The sequence below is a fragment of the Macrobrachium rosenbergii genome, chromosome 5 (genome assembly GCF_040412425.1).
Source record: "Macrobrachium rosenbergii isolate ZJJX-2024 chromosome 5, ASM4041242v1, whole genome shotgun sequence".
NCBI classification, from domain to species: domain Eukaryota; kingdom Metazoa; phylum Arthropoda; class Malacostraca; order Decapoda; family Palaemonidae; genus Macrobrachium; species Macrobrachium rosenbergii.
In genome coordinates, this window is record NC_089745.1 from 46570675 (window position 1) to 46587727 (window position 17053).

Genomic DNA, 17053 nt, shown 5'->3' on the forward strand with positions numbered 1-17053 from the left:
ATTTCCTAAAGGAGAATGCCGAGGTGTGATTAGATAATATTCTTCCCCAAAGGTTAGTACAAGCAGTGGGAAGCACAAACAGTAACTCAATAAAATACACTAATTCACCAAGTCTAAGAAATTAAAATCTTTACATATAATCAAAATGCTGTCTAGTGTGTAACAGAAATGAAAACACTTAAACATCAATTAATCAAAAGATATATGGAACAAAAACCAACTATGACAATGAACATAACAAATACCCAGTTTAATATTAAAAATGCATGGTTCACTATGAATAAGAAAAAGCTTTAATCTTTTAAAAATCCAAGCTGATTCAGTGGTTCACCAGGCATAAAGATGATACTCCTGCCTGAAGGCTACCACGTGCTTCGAGTTCAGGAACAAATACACATGCAAAGGATAATTTAAGTAATTAAAAATGAGAGATACTAGAAACTTTCTGAAATAACTGAGAGTAATGAATATCTCTGAAAAGCATTAAGGAAGGACAAAAAATAAATCACAACAACAGAAAAAACTTGGCCAAAAGAGACAATCTAAGCAAGGATACAAAATTAATTAAACAGAAAAGTACTTATTAATGCCAGAAGACATCAAACTCAAGTAAAAGGCACACAAAAGCTCAATAAATCCTTATAACAAGGTTAAGAGGGTCAAAACATTCATGAAAACTACTTCAAAATATGTGAAGGTGAAAGAGAAAGTAAGAAAGAAACAGCTGAAACAGCATAATGAGAAAAAGAACTGTGCAGATCCTATAAAGCGCAGCGTATGTTCAACACTGCTGGAGCCTCTTAGAAGAACAAGATGTATTGGATGAGCTGGGCAAGTATGGTGGGACTTTCTTTTAATTCTTCAAAACAGTGTGAATGGGTCCACTTCACACACACAGAGGCTAGTAAAGGTTACAGTACTAATGGGTTTCATAAGTTTTTTAATCAGTGTTGTACAGTCGACCCCCGGTATTCACGGGGAATGTGTACCAAAAACCCCTGCAAATAGCTAAAATCCGTGAATACTTGACATCTCCCTCTAAAAATGCTTATAACTGCCTATTTGGATGGTTCAAACACCAAAGAACCCCCTCTAAAAATGCATAAAACCTGAGTATTTTAAGTTTTATAAAAAAAAAAAAAAAAGCATTAGGTCCCAAAATGTGAAAAAACTGTATAGTAATTAGTGAATATTTCTCTATGAAAAATACCGCGAATAGGCAAATTTTCCATGAATAATGTGTACTGTATATATGTTTCACAGAAAAATCTGTGAATCCAGAACTGCGAATAGGCGGGGGTCAACTGTATAACAAATAATTTTTATGAATATAGGTGTTCTACAATTTCATTGTGACTAGCAAACCTCTAGTGAATTTAGAATAACATATTATCCAGAGCAACTGATGGTGTAAGTTCAACAAAGAGCATTTAAGGAAAAAAAAAAAAAATAGCATTTCGTGGGTAGGGGAGAAAAACAGCACAATACAGCCAGTTTTAAAACTATTTCATTGTGACTAGCAGAATTTAGAATAACATATTATCTAAAGCAACTGATGTTGTAAGTTCAACACAGAGCATTTAAGGAAAAAAAAAAAATAGCATTTCATGGGTAGGGGAGAAAAACCACACAATACAGCCAGTTTTAAAACTAATGGAGTTCTTGAGGATAAGAGAATGGAGCAGCATATTCCCTACACAGTGAATGTAGAGATTAACAACTGGTAATTGTCCATCTCTAAATCTGCTAAATTACAGTCACACCAGGATAAGTTTCTTGACCCATGAAGCCATGAACTGCATCATAATACAGTATACAATGTTTCTTAACAATGCTGGATAAGGTACGACTCACCAAAGCATACAATTCAATAAATAAAAACCAGATAAAAAACAGGGTTCCACAAGTTGAGATCTACTTAACAGTGAAAGTTCTTAAAAGCTGTTAGCTGCTAAACTCATTTTATCATAAGCCATTGACAAACATCATTATCTTTTTTGCTTTTAAAAACTGTTACATTGAATCACTCTTACTATCTTAGTTGCACTATTTTTATATGCTAAGTACCAAAAATGAGCCTTAACTAATGGATTTTCCCAAATCATTCACTCAATCAGAACTAAATACTACTGTACATTTTTTTGAATTTCTGTAAGATTGCAGTACAGTACCAGTAAATTTGACCAAATGCCTCAAGTAATTATGTAAAAAGTCACCAGTTTGTATATCTACCTTCTAATGTTTCTCCTTTTTTAACAGATGAGGTGTTAGTGTCCATTGTAATAACACGTCCACCTAAACGTTGAAAAGCTGCCTGGAAACTGCAATGTGTCCGAGTTGAGACTTCGTAGAACATCAATGCCATTAACTTACCCTAAGTACAGTAGAAACAATCATGAGAACTGTGTACAGAATTACATAAGATTTATGAATAGATAATCTAAATCAGTAGTAAAATTCTAATGTACTAATATGTAATGATAAACAGATAAAATGATTAAAAGATTTTTAAAAATTCTTTGGTTGATAATTAAATTACAGCTTCTGACTGCCTTACCTCTAACAATTTTTGGGTTCCAGCCTTTTTGCATGAAAGAAAGAAGTCACCTCAAATTATATTCATTCATGACATATGACATGTAACAAGAAATGCAGATGACTTGGCTAACCTGAATTATAATAATCAAGAGGGGCACTGTAACCAAGATGAGATTAAAATTTGACAAACTCAGAACAGAAATTGCTAAAATAGTTAACAGATTATATTTAAAAAATATTTAAGTATATTTTTCTATCGGCCCCTACAAGTATCAATCCATGACTTGTGAAGAATTCTCTCACATAAATCTAAAACATACAGCTGGAAACTTTTAAAAAATCCAAAAAGTTTTAAATATAAGAAAACATTACTTTGGTGCTGTTGATGTATATTTGTACATAATCATGGTTATGACAGTTGGTGCTGTTGATGTATATTATGTATATAATCATGGTTATGACAGTTATGTCAATACTAAACATGTACAGACTTTCTGATATTATGTATTCTTTAAAACAAACAGTTTAAAATTATTGTATCTACACTGTTTGAGGTATTGTAAACAATAAGAAAATTATATATTTATATTCTGGAGGGGATCTTCGAAAAAATCCCATATAAGTCAAGTCCCAACTGTAACCTTAATTTGCATTTCTAAAGAAAGTGCTCCTATCCTTTTGGAATGGTTGTACAAAACATTTAGTTCAACAGAGACCATATAATTTTGGTAATGTTTTTATATAAGGTACAGTAATCATTCATATCATTACCACATTTATAATTCTTCACAAATCCTAGACATTCCATGACCAAATAACGATCAAAAGAAGACCATCTGCTGACAGGTTGGCAGCAAGGCTCACTGCGGCAAAGCGAAGAAAGATGAGACTCTAAAGACCTGGCCATACCAAACAAACTGGATGTTCCAATAACCTTAAAGAAAATAAAACATTGTAACTGGCCACGACCACCAACCACTGATAGCTCAGTTTCTATCTGCTAGACTACAGCTGTTGTTGATGATCCTGGAAACAGCAGTGTCCTAGTTCAAATGAAGAGCAAAACTCTCATTTAGCAACTGTGGGACTTATGACAGCGCCAACATAACAAACATAACAATACTGTCACCATGCTTACAGTGTTGGTCATGGTGATACCACACCATTCCATGTAGGAACTGCCCAACATGGGTAGTGATTTATTTATTACAGTAGTATAATTGCAAAAGAAGGAAAAATCTATGTTGTATAGGGTAAAGTGTTGAAATACACAAGTGGCCATAATGCTGAAACTATCAACCACTGAGTTCTGATTCTACTGCAGAACTACAGCCATTGTCAGTGGTCCCAGAAATGACAAAATCCTAGTCTGGTACTCTGATCATGTAGCCAAGCTCTAAGTTTCCTTGTTGTGAAACTTATGGTGGTGCTGTCATGGTCATAAAGTAGCCATGTTTGCAGCATTGATTATGGTGGCAATGCAATATTTTATGTTAGACACTGCTCATGGAGAGTGCTGGTTCTGTTGTTATTGCAATCACAAACTAAGGAACATCACATGTTTTATAAGGTAAAGTATATAAATACATAGGTGGTCATAGTGCTGAAATTGTACAGCATCACTTGAGGCTGCATTAAAAGTTTGTAGCTAATCTGGTCTTATAATGCAGCTTCCTTTGGATGCAAGGAACACAAAGCTATTAATACTAAGTAATTACTAATTCTGCCTTTTCTGGTATCAGTGAAGTCTAGAGCCCAACCATATACCGTAACAGGAAAGAGATTCAAATGAAATGAAGAAGGTGGCAGGTGACAGACACTTGGGTTGAGGTCCAAGATCATGAAAAAAATTATTAATTACTGTACTGTATTGTATATTATCAGTGCTGTCACCTGAAATTTAATCATCACTGATTACCAATGGCAAAGCCAGACCTTTTGTCATACCTGTAATTAGCATCAACCACTGTTGCTGTCTCTGGACTAGTTCATAGTGGCAAAGTACAAGTACAGTACTGGCAATTGCTAATGATTGTTGTTTACCCATTAACTGGTTTCTTTACTGAACAAAAGTGCTTTTAATATGCTGCATTTGGGTACTGTATTTCCTTTTATTCACTGCTTCACATTTATTCAATATGTCATCCTAATCATATCAGAAGTTCCCTACAAATATTAAAATAATTATATGTGAAGGGGATAAAGACATAGAAACTCTGGCGAGCGAAGATCAAGACAATGATTCACATGATGATGATTTAAAAAATTGTGAATTACAAGAACCTTTTTCCTTGTTCACAATACAACAAGCACTTTCATGGCTTTTTTTTTTTTTAATGCTGCCAGCCAGCCAACAGACTATCTTCCTGTTATTTGTGAATGGAGTGTCGAGGATTTGCAATCAAGACACTGATATGAAAGGTAGGTTTGTGCAGCAACTAAATCCATATTTCTTCATCAATTACAAAAATATTTGTTGTTGTTTGCTATCAGTACCTTAAAATGACACACTGATTAATATTATTCTAAAAGTTATTCTCCCTCCCTCAGTAGGTACTCTGCAAGTTAATGCAGTAAATAAAGACCAAAAGTTCATAACACTGATTAGCATTTCATTACTTAGGTTTAAAAAGGTTTCATTTGGCTAAGAAGTAACAACAATCAGAAACATGTAAGCAATTTTAACATAAGATCTTATGAAATAGAGTCATACAAAAACCAGAGGTTTACTTGTCTGATGAAAACCTTGGACTAATGAATAAGTGATAAGTGGTTGCTCGTGGTATTTTCTTTAAGCATAACCTATATCCTTGTAGTATAGTGCTTATATATCCTTGTAGTATAGTGCTTATAAACCTTTATAACTGTAAAATTACAGAAGTAAAAGAAACTACAACCTACCTTCAAAATATGTTCCAGAGGGCGCTCCTTGTTGATACATACACGGAATGTTTGTGCCAAGTTAAATATATTGTGCAGTTGGTCTTTGTTTAGTCCTTGCACACTTAGAAGATGCTGGCCCTGAAAGGACAATCAGAAACTTGGTAAAAATTATTTAAAATATCCTCTTGTGTTACGTAAAATCTTTAGACAGATTTGAAGGATCAAATCTTGAATTAGGATGTGCTAATGTAATAGTTAATTGTATAAAAATTTATGAGAAGTTTGAAATATGATAACCCTGAATTAACAGAAACTCAGTCACAAGAGCTTGGAGATGAACTAAAGTTCTTGTTATTTTCCTAAGTGCTGACAAAAAACATCTACATTCAAACTGACAATTAAACAAATACAAATTTACAGCTAATAGAAAGGTATTCAGAGGTTTCTTATCATGCAAAATACCCTTTCACCAATGGAGGATGATTAAAATTTTTAAAGATTTATTTTCTGTTATACTACTCCAGATCATTCCAAATATATAGTGAATAGATTGCTGGTAACAATCAGATCTTATTTTCCGAAGCAATGCTTCATTTTATATACTGTACCTGAAGTCCATGAGATGTAGTGACACCTGGCAATCCTGATGGTATAACAGGTAGGGGACGGGCTGGTGATGAATCTCTTCCTCTGATTCTCGAGGCAGATCTGCTTTTCCTCTCTGAATTTTCTCGGACACCTAGATCCATTAATACCTCACTATAAAGTTCTGTGGAAAAGCATTCCTGGTAAGACAAAAAACTACAAGAGATTTAAATGGTTATGGAACAAACTTCATACCACTACATGAAATGCTGTGCAAAAATACTTTGTATATATGGAAGTTAAGAGGTATTTTATATCAAGAGCAAATAATAATCACCTGCATTTTGATCCAGGTTCATTCCTGGCTTTCTAGAAGGAGAGTTAAGCAAAGGAGTTGTTAAGGTAGATGATGGTACGGCAGGTTCAACAGGAGTTGAAATCTCTCCATTGAGCATTTTGTGACCATAACCTGCCAGAAAAAAAATTTACTTCAATAATTACCATGGTAAAATCTAAGTACCAATTCTGCAATAGAATATTCTCGTCCTTTCTCGTAGTAACCCTTATATCACAATTTTAGTTATAAAGGTGTGCAATAACACTCCTTATAGTCAAGGATGATATTTTTATGATAAAATAAAGTTTTGTACATACTTACCCGGCAGATATATACTTAGCTATAGTCTCCGACGTTCCCGACAGAAATTCAAATTTCGCGGCACACGCGACAGGTAGGTCAGGTGATCTACCATACCCGCCGCTGGGTGGCGGGAATAGGAACCATTCCCGTTTTCATGTCAGATTTTCTCTTCCACCTGTCTCCTGAGGGGAGGCTGGGCGGGCCATTAATCGTATATATCTGCCGGGTAAGTATGTACAAAACTTTATTTTATCATAAAAATATCATTTTTGTACATGAAACTTACCCGTCAGATATATACTTAGCTGATTGGCACCCTTGGAGGAGGGCAAGAGACAGCTAAGAACTAAAAAACGGGAAAACAACATATGTTGTAGGAATAAACAAAAACCATGGTTCTTACCTGATTGGGCAGAAGACTTCATGGATACTGTCTATGAGTCTGCATGCCTCAAGAGCTTCAGCGAGGAAGTGACCTAAGACTGACAGCCCTTCTGGATCATACCAATGGGGATAAAACCCACTTACATGACAGAGCCTGTTATGGATCGTGTCAATGGGGATTAACCCACTTACAAGACAGAGCCCTCTACCTGAATCATATCAATGGGGGCTATCCCTCTTACATGACAGAGCTAGGTAATAAAAATACAAGGAGCTAACAACCAAAACCGACCACCTGACCAAGCCTAACCTTGTTAGTAATACGAGATGAAAAAGAGAGAGACCTGCAACACTCTTTTCCAACCGACCATAAAAACACAACAAACAATTAAAAATAACACTAAATTAAATAGGATTAGCTTCAGCTCCTTGACCCAGCACCGAATCCGCGGATACGTAAGCTCCTAGAGAGAAGCACTTCTCATATGTCACACGAACATCTCTCAAATAATGAGAAGCAAACACTGAGTTACATCTCCAGTATGTAGAGTCCACAATAGACTGGAGGGACCAAGACTTGTGGAAAGCTAGAGAAGTAGCTATTGCTCTCACCTCATGAGCATTAACTCTTAGGAGCTGAAAATGTTCTTCTTTACATGAAAGATGAGCCTCTTTAATAATATCCTTAATGAAGAAAGCCTGGGCATTCTTGGAAATTGCTCTTGAAGGATCCTTGACAGAACACCAAAGACTTTCGGTGTTGCCTCTGAGCTGTTTCTTTCTCTCCAAATAATGTTTAAGGCTTCTTACTGGACAGAGTGTGTGTTCCAGCTCCTGTCCTGAAAGATCGGAGAGTCCTTTGACCTCAAAACTCCTAGGCCAAGGTTTTGAAGGGTTCTCATTCTTTGCTAAGAAGAGAGGCTGAAAGGAGCAGATTGCAGAGTCCTTCTTAAAGCCTACAGAACCTTCTAAGGCTTGTAATTCGCTCACTCTTTTGGCAGAAGCAAGAGCGAAAAGAAACAGCGATTTTCTGGTCAAATCCCTGAACGAGGCAGATCGAGGAGGCTCAAACTTGTTAGACATCAAAAACTTTAGGACCACGTCCAAATTCCAGCTGGGAGGTCTAGGGGACTTATTTTTTGAAGTTTCAAAAGACCTTATAAGGTCGTGAAGGTCTTTATTATCCGAGATGTTCAGACCTCTGTGTCGAAAGACTGAAGAAAGCATGCTCCTATACCCCTTTATGGTGGAAACGGCCAGGTTACATTGCTCCCTTAGGTAGAGAAGGAAATCCGCAATCTCCATTACAGAGGTACTGGAAGAGGAAATTTTCTTAGATCGGCACCATCTCCGAAAGACTTCCCACTTCGACTGGTAGAGGCGCAAGGTAGAAGATCTTCTAGCTCTGGCGATAGCCTTAGCAGCCTTGTGCGAAAAATCCCTTCGCTCTAACCAGTCCTTCGACAGTCTGAAGGCAGTTAGGTTTAGAGCGGGAAGATTCTTGTGAAATCTGTCGAAGTGGGGCTGTTTGAGAAGATCGCTCCTGAGAGGGAGCGACCTGGGAAAAAAATCATCCATTCCAGTACCTCTGTGAACCAGTCTCTGGATGGCCAAAAGGGAGCGATCAGGGTGAGCTTGGTGCCCTCTGACGAACTGAACTTCCTGATTACCTCCCTATTATCTTGAACGGGGAAAAGCGTAGCCGTCTAGACCGTTCCAATCCAGGAGAAGGCCGTCTATAGCTACTGCTCTGGGGTCCGAGATTGGGAGCAGTAGTTCTCCAACCTCTTGTTCCAATGGGTTGCGAAAGAGGTCTATATGAGGTCTCCCCACAGGAACCATAGTCTTTCGCAAACCTCCTGATGAAGGACCACTCCGTGGGGGAAGAACTTGATCTTTTCTGCTGAGCAGATCCGCCCTCACATTCCTTTCTCCCTGAACAAATCTGGTGAGGAGAACGATGTTTCTCTCCCCGCCCACAACAGAAGGTTCCTTGCTGCAATGTACAGGGAGAAGGAATGTGTCCCTCCTTGCTTCCTGATATAAGCCAGGGCTGTGGTGTTGTCGGAGTTGACTAGAACTACTGATCCCTTGACCAGAAGTTCGAATCTGGAAAGAGCTAGGTGAATGGCTACCAGCTCTTTCATATTGATGTGCCAGGCCTTCTGATCCGTGTCCCAGGTACCTGACACTTCTTCCGAGCCTAGTGTCGCTCCCCAGCCCGACTCCGGACGCGTCTGAGAACAACACTAGGCGAGGGCTGGCGGTTGTAGAGGAATTCCTAGACCCAGCTTCTTTGGGTCTAACCACCAACGGAGCTGTTCCTTTACCAGAGATGATATTTGGAAGGAATCCGACAAGTCTTGGGACTTCCGATCCCAAGATTCTTTCAGGAAGAACTGAAGAGGTCTGAGGTGAAGCCTTCCCAGAGAAACGAACTGTTCCAGCGAGGAAATGGTCCCCAGCAGACTCATCCATTCCTCGCCGAACAACTGTCTTTCTCCAGAAAGTCTGTCACCTTTTGAAGGCAGCGTTCCCTTCTTTCCAGGGAGGAAACGCTCGAAACCCTGAGAATCCATCCGAATCCCCAGGTAGACAATTTCCTGCTGAGGAATCATCTGAGACTTCTCGAGGTTCACAAGAAGTCCTAGAGATTGGACCAGGTTTAAAGTCCGAGAAAGGTCCTCCAGACAACGGGTCTTTGAACTGGACCGAATTAGCCAATCGTCGAGATACAAGGAAATCCTCACTCCCTCCAAGTGCAACCAGTGAGCCACATTCCTGAGAATGGTCGTGAACACTTGGGGAGCTGTGGAGAGTCCGAAGCAAAGAGCCCTGAACTGAAAGGTTCTGCCGTCTACCATGAACCTTAGGAACTTCCTGGAGGAGGGATGGATGGGGACGTGGAAGTAAGCATCCTGAAGGTCCAGGGACACCATCCAATCTCCTTGACGAAGAGACGACAGAACTGAAGACGTCGTCTCCATAGAGAACTTCTTCTTTACGACGAAAGCGTTCAGGGAGCTCACGTCCAAGACCGGTCTCCACCCGCCCGAGGATTTTGGAACAAGAAAAAGACGGTTGTAAAATCCCGGGGAGTGAAGATCTTGCACCGGTTCTATTGCAGACTTTTCTAGCATTTGATCGACGGCTAGAAGAAGGGCTTGCCTCCGCACAGGATCCTTGTATCTCGCCGATAACTCCCTCGGAGTTGTAGTCAAGGGAGGTTTCGAAAAGAAGGGAATGAGGTACCCCTTCCTCAAAACAGAGAGGGACCATTCGTCCGCTCCCTTTTGTGCCCAGGCTTCGGCGAACTTGAGAAGTCTGGCACCTACTGGAGTCTGGAGGACTTGATTTTCACTTGGACTTCCTGGAAGGGAGTCCTGAAGGCCTGGATCTTCTCTCAGGTCTACGCCTCCTAATAGACCTGGATGAACGAAAGGGCTCCTGAAAAGGGGGCTTCTCCTTCTTAGCAATAGGCGCAGCAGGTCTCAACCTCTTCGACGATTGAGCTAGAAGGTCTTGAGAAGCCTTCTCCGACAAGGAACGAGAGACTTCCTTTACAGTTTCTTGTGGGAAAAGATGGCTAGAAAGAGGAGCGTACAAGAGGGAAGACCTCTGGGAAGGAGAGACCGATTTAGAGAGGAAAGCGCTGAAGACTGACCTCTTCTTAAGCAGGCCAGTGCCGAACAGGGAAGCGATCTCCATCGAGCCGTCCTTAACAGCTTTGTCCAGGCAAGACAACACACTGCTGAGGTCCTCCATACTAACTGAATCCTCTTGAAGACTTCTCTTGGCTAAGGCCCCAAGAGACCAGTCCATGAAGTTGAACACTTCCAGCACGCGGAAAAGGCCCTTGAGGAAATGGTCCAGTTCACACAGTCCCCAAGAAGCCTTGGCCGAATTAAGGGAGAGTCTTCTGGACGAATCTACCAGCGAAGAAAAATCTGAGCCAGCAGAAGAGGGGAGAGCTAATCCCATAGGCTCCTAGTCTCGTACCACATTCCTGCTCTTCCCGAAAGCCTGGGGAGGCAAAGAGAAGACAGTCTTGCCTGCATCCTTCTTTGAGGAGAGCCACTCTCCGAAACCTTTAAGAGCTTTCTTCATGGAGATCGTAGGACGCATTTTCACAAGAGAGGAAGATTTCGAAGCCTTGGTGCTCGAGAGCATAGAACCAGGGGAAGGAGGAGAAGCAGGCTTGAGGGAATCTCCATACTCCTGGACTAGTAGAGCTGTCAACCTCTTGTAATCAGAGATTGTGATGTCCTTAGGAGAATCGTCCTCCGATAACGCCTCCAGGCCAGAAGGAGGAGGAGAACGTCTAGAAGAAGCAGGGCATTTATCAGAAGAAGAGCGCCTAGAAGGAGAAGAGCCTTTGTCCACTGGAGAACGATGATCCGGAGAGAAGTGCCTCGAAGCTGACTGGCGCCTGACCGAAGAGGAGCCCTTGCTGGGAGAGGGGCGCCTAACAGACGAAAGGGAGGCTGGAGAGGAACTTCTACGAGGCGAACGAGCAGGGCGTCTGACTGAGGAGAAAGTATCTCCAACAGGAGAAGACCGACGACGACGATGGCGCGAGCGCCTGGGTGGAGAGGCGCTATTCGGAGACGAAGAGCGCCGAGGAGAGAGGCGCCTACCAGAAGAGGAGCGCCTACCAGGAGAAGAGCGCCTATCGGGAGAGGAGCGCCTACCAGGAGAAGAGCGCCTATCAGGAGAAGGCGCCTACAAGAGAGGAGCGCCTGGACGGAGAGGAGCGCCTGCAAGGAGAGGAGCGCCTACCAGGAGAGGAGAGCCTGGAAGGAGAGGAGCGCCTGCTGCTGGAGGGGCGCTTAACAGGAGAAGTACGCTTCCTAGAGGACGACTTGCTGGGAGAAGAGAGTCTCTTGGAGGACTTAATCGGAAGAGAGGCATCCTTCCGACGAGAGGAGCTCTTTGATAAAGAGCCAGCAAGAGCAGCGAGTTGAGCCTGGAGGCCTACCAGGATCTGCTTGGTGGACTCCTGAACACCAGAAGAAGAGGAGGAAGATCTACGAGTTCTCTTCTTCGAAACAGGAGAGCCTTCAGGGAAGCGCTCAGGGCTAGAGTCCAAGGCGTCTCCTCTAGGAGCCTTCCAAGTCCTCTTCAAAGGACGCGATTCCTCAGCCGAACTCCAACCACGTTTAGGAGACGAAGAAGCAGAAGAAGAGAAACACTTCTTTAAGATCCCTTTTCACGGCGATCTAAGGCAGCCTGGGACGCGTCAACAGGCGCTGCCGAAGGGACGCCTGACCGTTGGGAGCGCTCTTCATCCCCTTGCGGCTGTCGACATTCCTCCTCCACTGGGTCTGGGAGTTTGGAAGAGGTCTAGGCCTAGGAGCGTGCGGAGCCGGTCAGACGCCCCCTCCACTACACTGGGGACACTGCACAAATCACTATCACTTCTCACTTTCTTTTCCTCCATAGCTCGCATCTGCAACTGCATCTTGCGGATCGTAGCCTTCATAGCAGCCATCTCCATTTACGAATCCACAGGTTCGATTGAAGGGTGAAGGAGCTGAAACAACTGGAGTGACAGGAGAATCTGGAAGAGTGTTAGGTTCTAAATCTACCTCCTTGGAAAGAGACCTACTAGCGCTTCTAGAAGAAGCCTTCCTAACTCTGTCCTTCTCCAACTTGCGTACATAAGAGTTTAACGCCTTCCATTCCAGTTCAGTGAGATTCTCACATTCAACACACGTGTTCTCAAAAGAGCATTCATTCTCCCTACACCTAGAACATACAGAATGAGGATCTACCGAAGCTTTGGTAGTCTCACCTACAATCAGACCTCACACACACACTAAAACACGGTGCAACACTCTGATCAGACATTCTATAAGAAAATACCAAAGCCGAAATCAAAAACAGTCCACAAAAGCGTATGCCAAGCCAAAGATCCAATACGTCACCAAAGGTCAGTCCAAAATAATCCTCAGCAAGCGAAAAATGAAAATCCAAGCAGAAGGAACCAACAACAGATGTTGCCGGAACCAGCGACAGAGAAAATCTGACATGAAAACGGGAATGGTTCCTATTCCCGCCACCCAGCGGCGGGTATGGTAGATCACCTGACCTACCTGTCGCGTGTGCCGCGAAATTTGAATTTCTGTCGGGAACGTCGGAGACTATAGCTAAGTATATATCTGACGGGTAAGTTTCATGTACAAAAACTGCTTTTCCCACAATGATTCAAAGCCAACAAATTACATTTAAGTACTTAACAAGGAATCTTTTATATGCCTATTCTTTTTTTACAAATAAGGACCCAGAAGATATGGCCATGCAAGTTTCACCCTCCTCCTTTTAGTGACAATGGTTTAGATAGAAAAGTGGAAAGCCAATGATACTCAATGCGCATAACTGAGCAGAGATAAAGATTCCTGGGCTGGATAACCATGGTAACTTATGTTCAGTGAGAAGTTCAGTGTGCAAGGAATTTAATGGTCCATATTACTTGGATGAAAGATGCCTGTTGCATTAAGAAATGAAATGGTCATTGTGATACTTCCTAAGTCTCATATAATACTGTACCATATGATACAAAATAGGAAGGATTCGTGGTAGATTAGCCCGACTATGAGTTGACCATAAGTGTGAAGCAGTCTACAGGTGCACTTCACTGATAATGAAATGTTCATTTCATTGAAAAGTTATGTGTTTATTAGACTGTATTCATGGCAGAGCTCTCTCTTTAAGCTTCCATGGATTCTATGTGTTTTAATGACACACTGGATTTGCACAGTTTAAAGTAAATAATTGCAAGACTATAATTTAGAGTTGGGTTGCATAAGACACATCGAACATAGCCTAATTGGACACTCTCTTCCAAGTTCTGCTCCCCGTTGGCACTCAGGCACATCCCCTTGGGTTAAATGTCCTGACCAACAGTTGAACAAAATTTACCCTGAGAGTTCTGTTGATTTTGAGAAAGTGCAATACTGTGAGGGGGTAGGGGACTTGGGAAGACTGGAGGAACACTAGTAGCACTGGATGGAGCTGGAGTAAGAGGCTGAGTTTCCCGAACATCTTCTCCAAAACCAGGGGAAAGTAACACCTGAAATTATAATAAAAAAAGTATAGAGGCTACTTTCAAGCTCCTAACAATGTTGTTTTAATGTAGTATTTATAATAATGAATACTAAGCAATAAACACCTGTTTTCACAAAGATTAAATTTCAACTAAACTAGTGTTTCATCATTCTGTAAAATATAAACACAATAATCATGTGCACCAAGCCATTTCAAATAACTGATACACATATGAATATTCAGATATACTGAAAATAAATTTACCTGGGTTTAGTAGGTTAAGTAGAGCACTTAATAGCATATACTGTACATGCATAGCACACAAGTGCTAAATGTTTCCTTTATGCAGAGCTAGTATGTAACTAATGTATAACAATATACCAAATACTTATTGTACATATTAGGTTCCCAGTGATGATACAAAGTAAATATAATAACCAAATCTCTCAAAAATCATATGTCAAAATATGTTATTACTAATTGCATGAGTAAGTTAACACACCTGTCCATCAACATATGCTACCTCTCCACGCAGCACTACTCTCTGAACACGACCAGTCACTTTCATGCCAGCAAATGGTGTCCACTGAGCTTTACTAAATGGTGGTTTATCAGGTATAGTCCATTGTGCATCTAAATCAACTTCAATGTATGTCCTAGGCTGACGTGGAAGGTGGAAGATTCTTCTTGGGTTATGATGAAGTTTGTTGATCAAATCCTAAAAATATCCAAAATTTCTATAATATATGTATGAGTCAGTGAGTCAGTGGGTAAACATAATACAGCCCTTCATTATTAATAAATTTATTTGCTAAAGAACTGTGGAAGTACAGAAATTAATATGTATAATCAACATCAGCTTTCTTTTCAGAAACAATAAGACCACTGTTGCAGAAAATCTAATTTCTATCAGTACTTTAACAGTTCATTTTATCTGCAATTACTGTGGTATTTTGCCCATGCCCAAATCAAAGATTCTGTCCATATTACAAACGCATCTTTGCTTAACACCTCTGCTACTATCCGCAGTAAAAAATATTTCATGACTTTGTTTAAGAAGCAGAAAAACCAGTGATACTAACCTCCATAGACAGTTTACCCTGAGTTACTGCTGTTAGTAACAGAGGTAGCATTGTCTCCAAACCAGGGAATCCTGGAGGTGCTTTAAGCCCTGTTTTCTCCTCTAAAGTGTGGGGGGCTAAAAAAATAAGCACAATTAGGAAAGGTTGCATGTGTAGTAATAAGATGTACATTATCATGAAAAGCAATTTTATTAGACTAAACATAATTTCAGATAATGGAGAAAAATGTTATGCATGAAATCTCATAATATGACAGTTTTTTTTTTCACTGAACTTCCATCACTATTAAATAAAATTACTCTACATAAATAATAAAAAATATACGACTAAAATGAAATGATTATCACTTACCAAAAAGAAATATACGACTAAAACAAGATAATTATCACTTACCACTTTGTTTAAAATCCTCTAAATCTGAATTTTCTATGAAGCATGAAATGAACCATATTTTTTTATTACAATAATATTGACACAAGTAGCTAAATTATATGAGCAGTACATCACATGATATTTCATATGTAATAAAAAAAACACTTGAGTCATCATATACATAAGGTATCTTCACATTACTGTATTTAACCAAGTGTGATGCAAAAATAAATAATAATTGACCCTCACCATGATCAGTTGCAAAACAATCTATGACGTCTAAATTTTCCCATAGAGCTTCCTGGTCTTCTTTTGTGACAAGTCTTGGTCTGACTTCTCCCTTCGGACCCAGTCGATCTAAATCATCACATGTCAGGAACAAGTGATGTGGACATACTTCACATGTTACTGGGACTCCCTAAAAGTAAGCATACACGTAAACAGGGTCATTTAAAATGCCATCCACTGTCAGTTGAATTAAAGCAGAATATACTCGAGACTGGTAGCTCAGGTAACTACCCTTTATAAGTACGATTACGGACAAAACGGTCAAAACATTGTCTGGTTACTCTAGGGAAAAAGATAAAAAAAAAAATGTTGTAAGTAACAACTGTCCTACTTTTCCAATGGATTATGACTGAAAACTGAGTCCCCATTTGTTTGAAGTTCTCATCTATGCCCTTTTTCCATAACCTTCTGGCTCTTATAACTTGGTGTCCGGCAACTTCCACATGTACCACTCTGCTAATCAACTGCATCTCTCCCCTCCTGAGACAGCACCCATACTATCCCATTCTTGATATTTATTTTCCAGTCTCTTAACACCACATCATTCTACTAACCCCTCGCTTGTGACGCAATCTTCCCAGGTGCACACTGCCATGAATCTTAGCATTTTTACCTGCAATTCTTCAATCACTTCCATTTTCTTTAGAAGCACTCTAGTTTATTATCCACTTTCCTGCCACCATAACCAAAGTTTTCCTCACACTAATAATATTAAAGCTTTAATCGTCTATTCCCCATGCCAATCCTCCATCTTTCACAATTTTTTAAAACATCTTTCTTTGGTTCTAATAATAATACAGAGTCATCTTTATACATTATTTCCATGAGGCCTATATTTCTGTACTCGTACCTTCCTCCATTGCTTTGGTAAACAGAAAAGAATTCAGTGATGCTCCTTAACAGGTACTCATATATGCTTTATTCTCTTTTTACAGACTTGCTATTATTTGGATTTTGTGTTAGTCAAGTCACTTGCTAAATACACAGTTAGTGAATATTTCTGGTACTCTCTGCCTGTGTTTATGTCCTTTCAGTTGCTTGTCTTCGTACTTTGAAAAATGTTTTACATAATCTACATATGCAAAATTTTACTTCTTTTTGCGTGTTATTTCAGTAGTTACCTCACTTGATAACTGAAAAGCTTGCAGAGACTGCTGAATACAAAATGCATAATCTCTATAAGTATTTGAAAAACCTGAGACTCTTTCATATCATTAATGACTGATGCCTCTAA

General features: G+C 40.1%; 1 protein-coding gene across 8 annotated transcripts in view; it reads right to left on the minus strand.

The window, feature by feature from the left end:
- The window catches only part of rudimentary (carbamoyl-phosphate synthetase 2, aspartate transcarbamylase, and dihydroorotase rudimentary), a 186132-nt gene that overhangs the window by 14014 nt on the left and 155065 nt on the right, over nt 1-17053 (minus strand). For 2 of the 8 annotated variants that reach the window (XM_067104201.1, XM_067104200.1), the window contains 10 exons: nt 15781-15949; nt 15553-15585; nt 15160-15275; nt 14580-14795; nt 13952-14102; nt 6344-6475; nt 6030-6190; nt 5440-5559; nt 2558-2581; nt 2233-2374 (listed from right to left, as the gene is read on the minus strand). In XM_067104201.1, coding sequence (XP_066960302.1) covers nt 2233-2374; nt 2558-2581; nt 5440-5559; nt 6030-6190; nt 6344-6475; nt 13952-14102; nt 14580-14795; nt 15160-15275; nt 15553-15585; nt 15781-15949 — 1264 coding nt within the window. The remainder of the gene's footprint in view (nt 1-2232; nt 2375-2557; nt 2582-5439; nt 5560-6029; nt 6191-6343; nt 6476-13951; nt 14103-14579; nt 14796-15159; nt 15276-15552; nt 15586-15780; nt 15950-17053) is intronic. The other 6 variants (XM_067104205.1, XM_067104203.1, XM_067104204.1 and 3 more) reach the window with 3 other exon arrangements.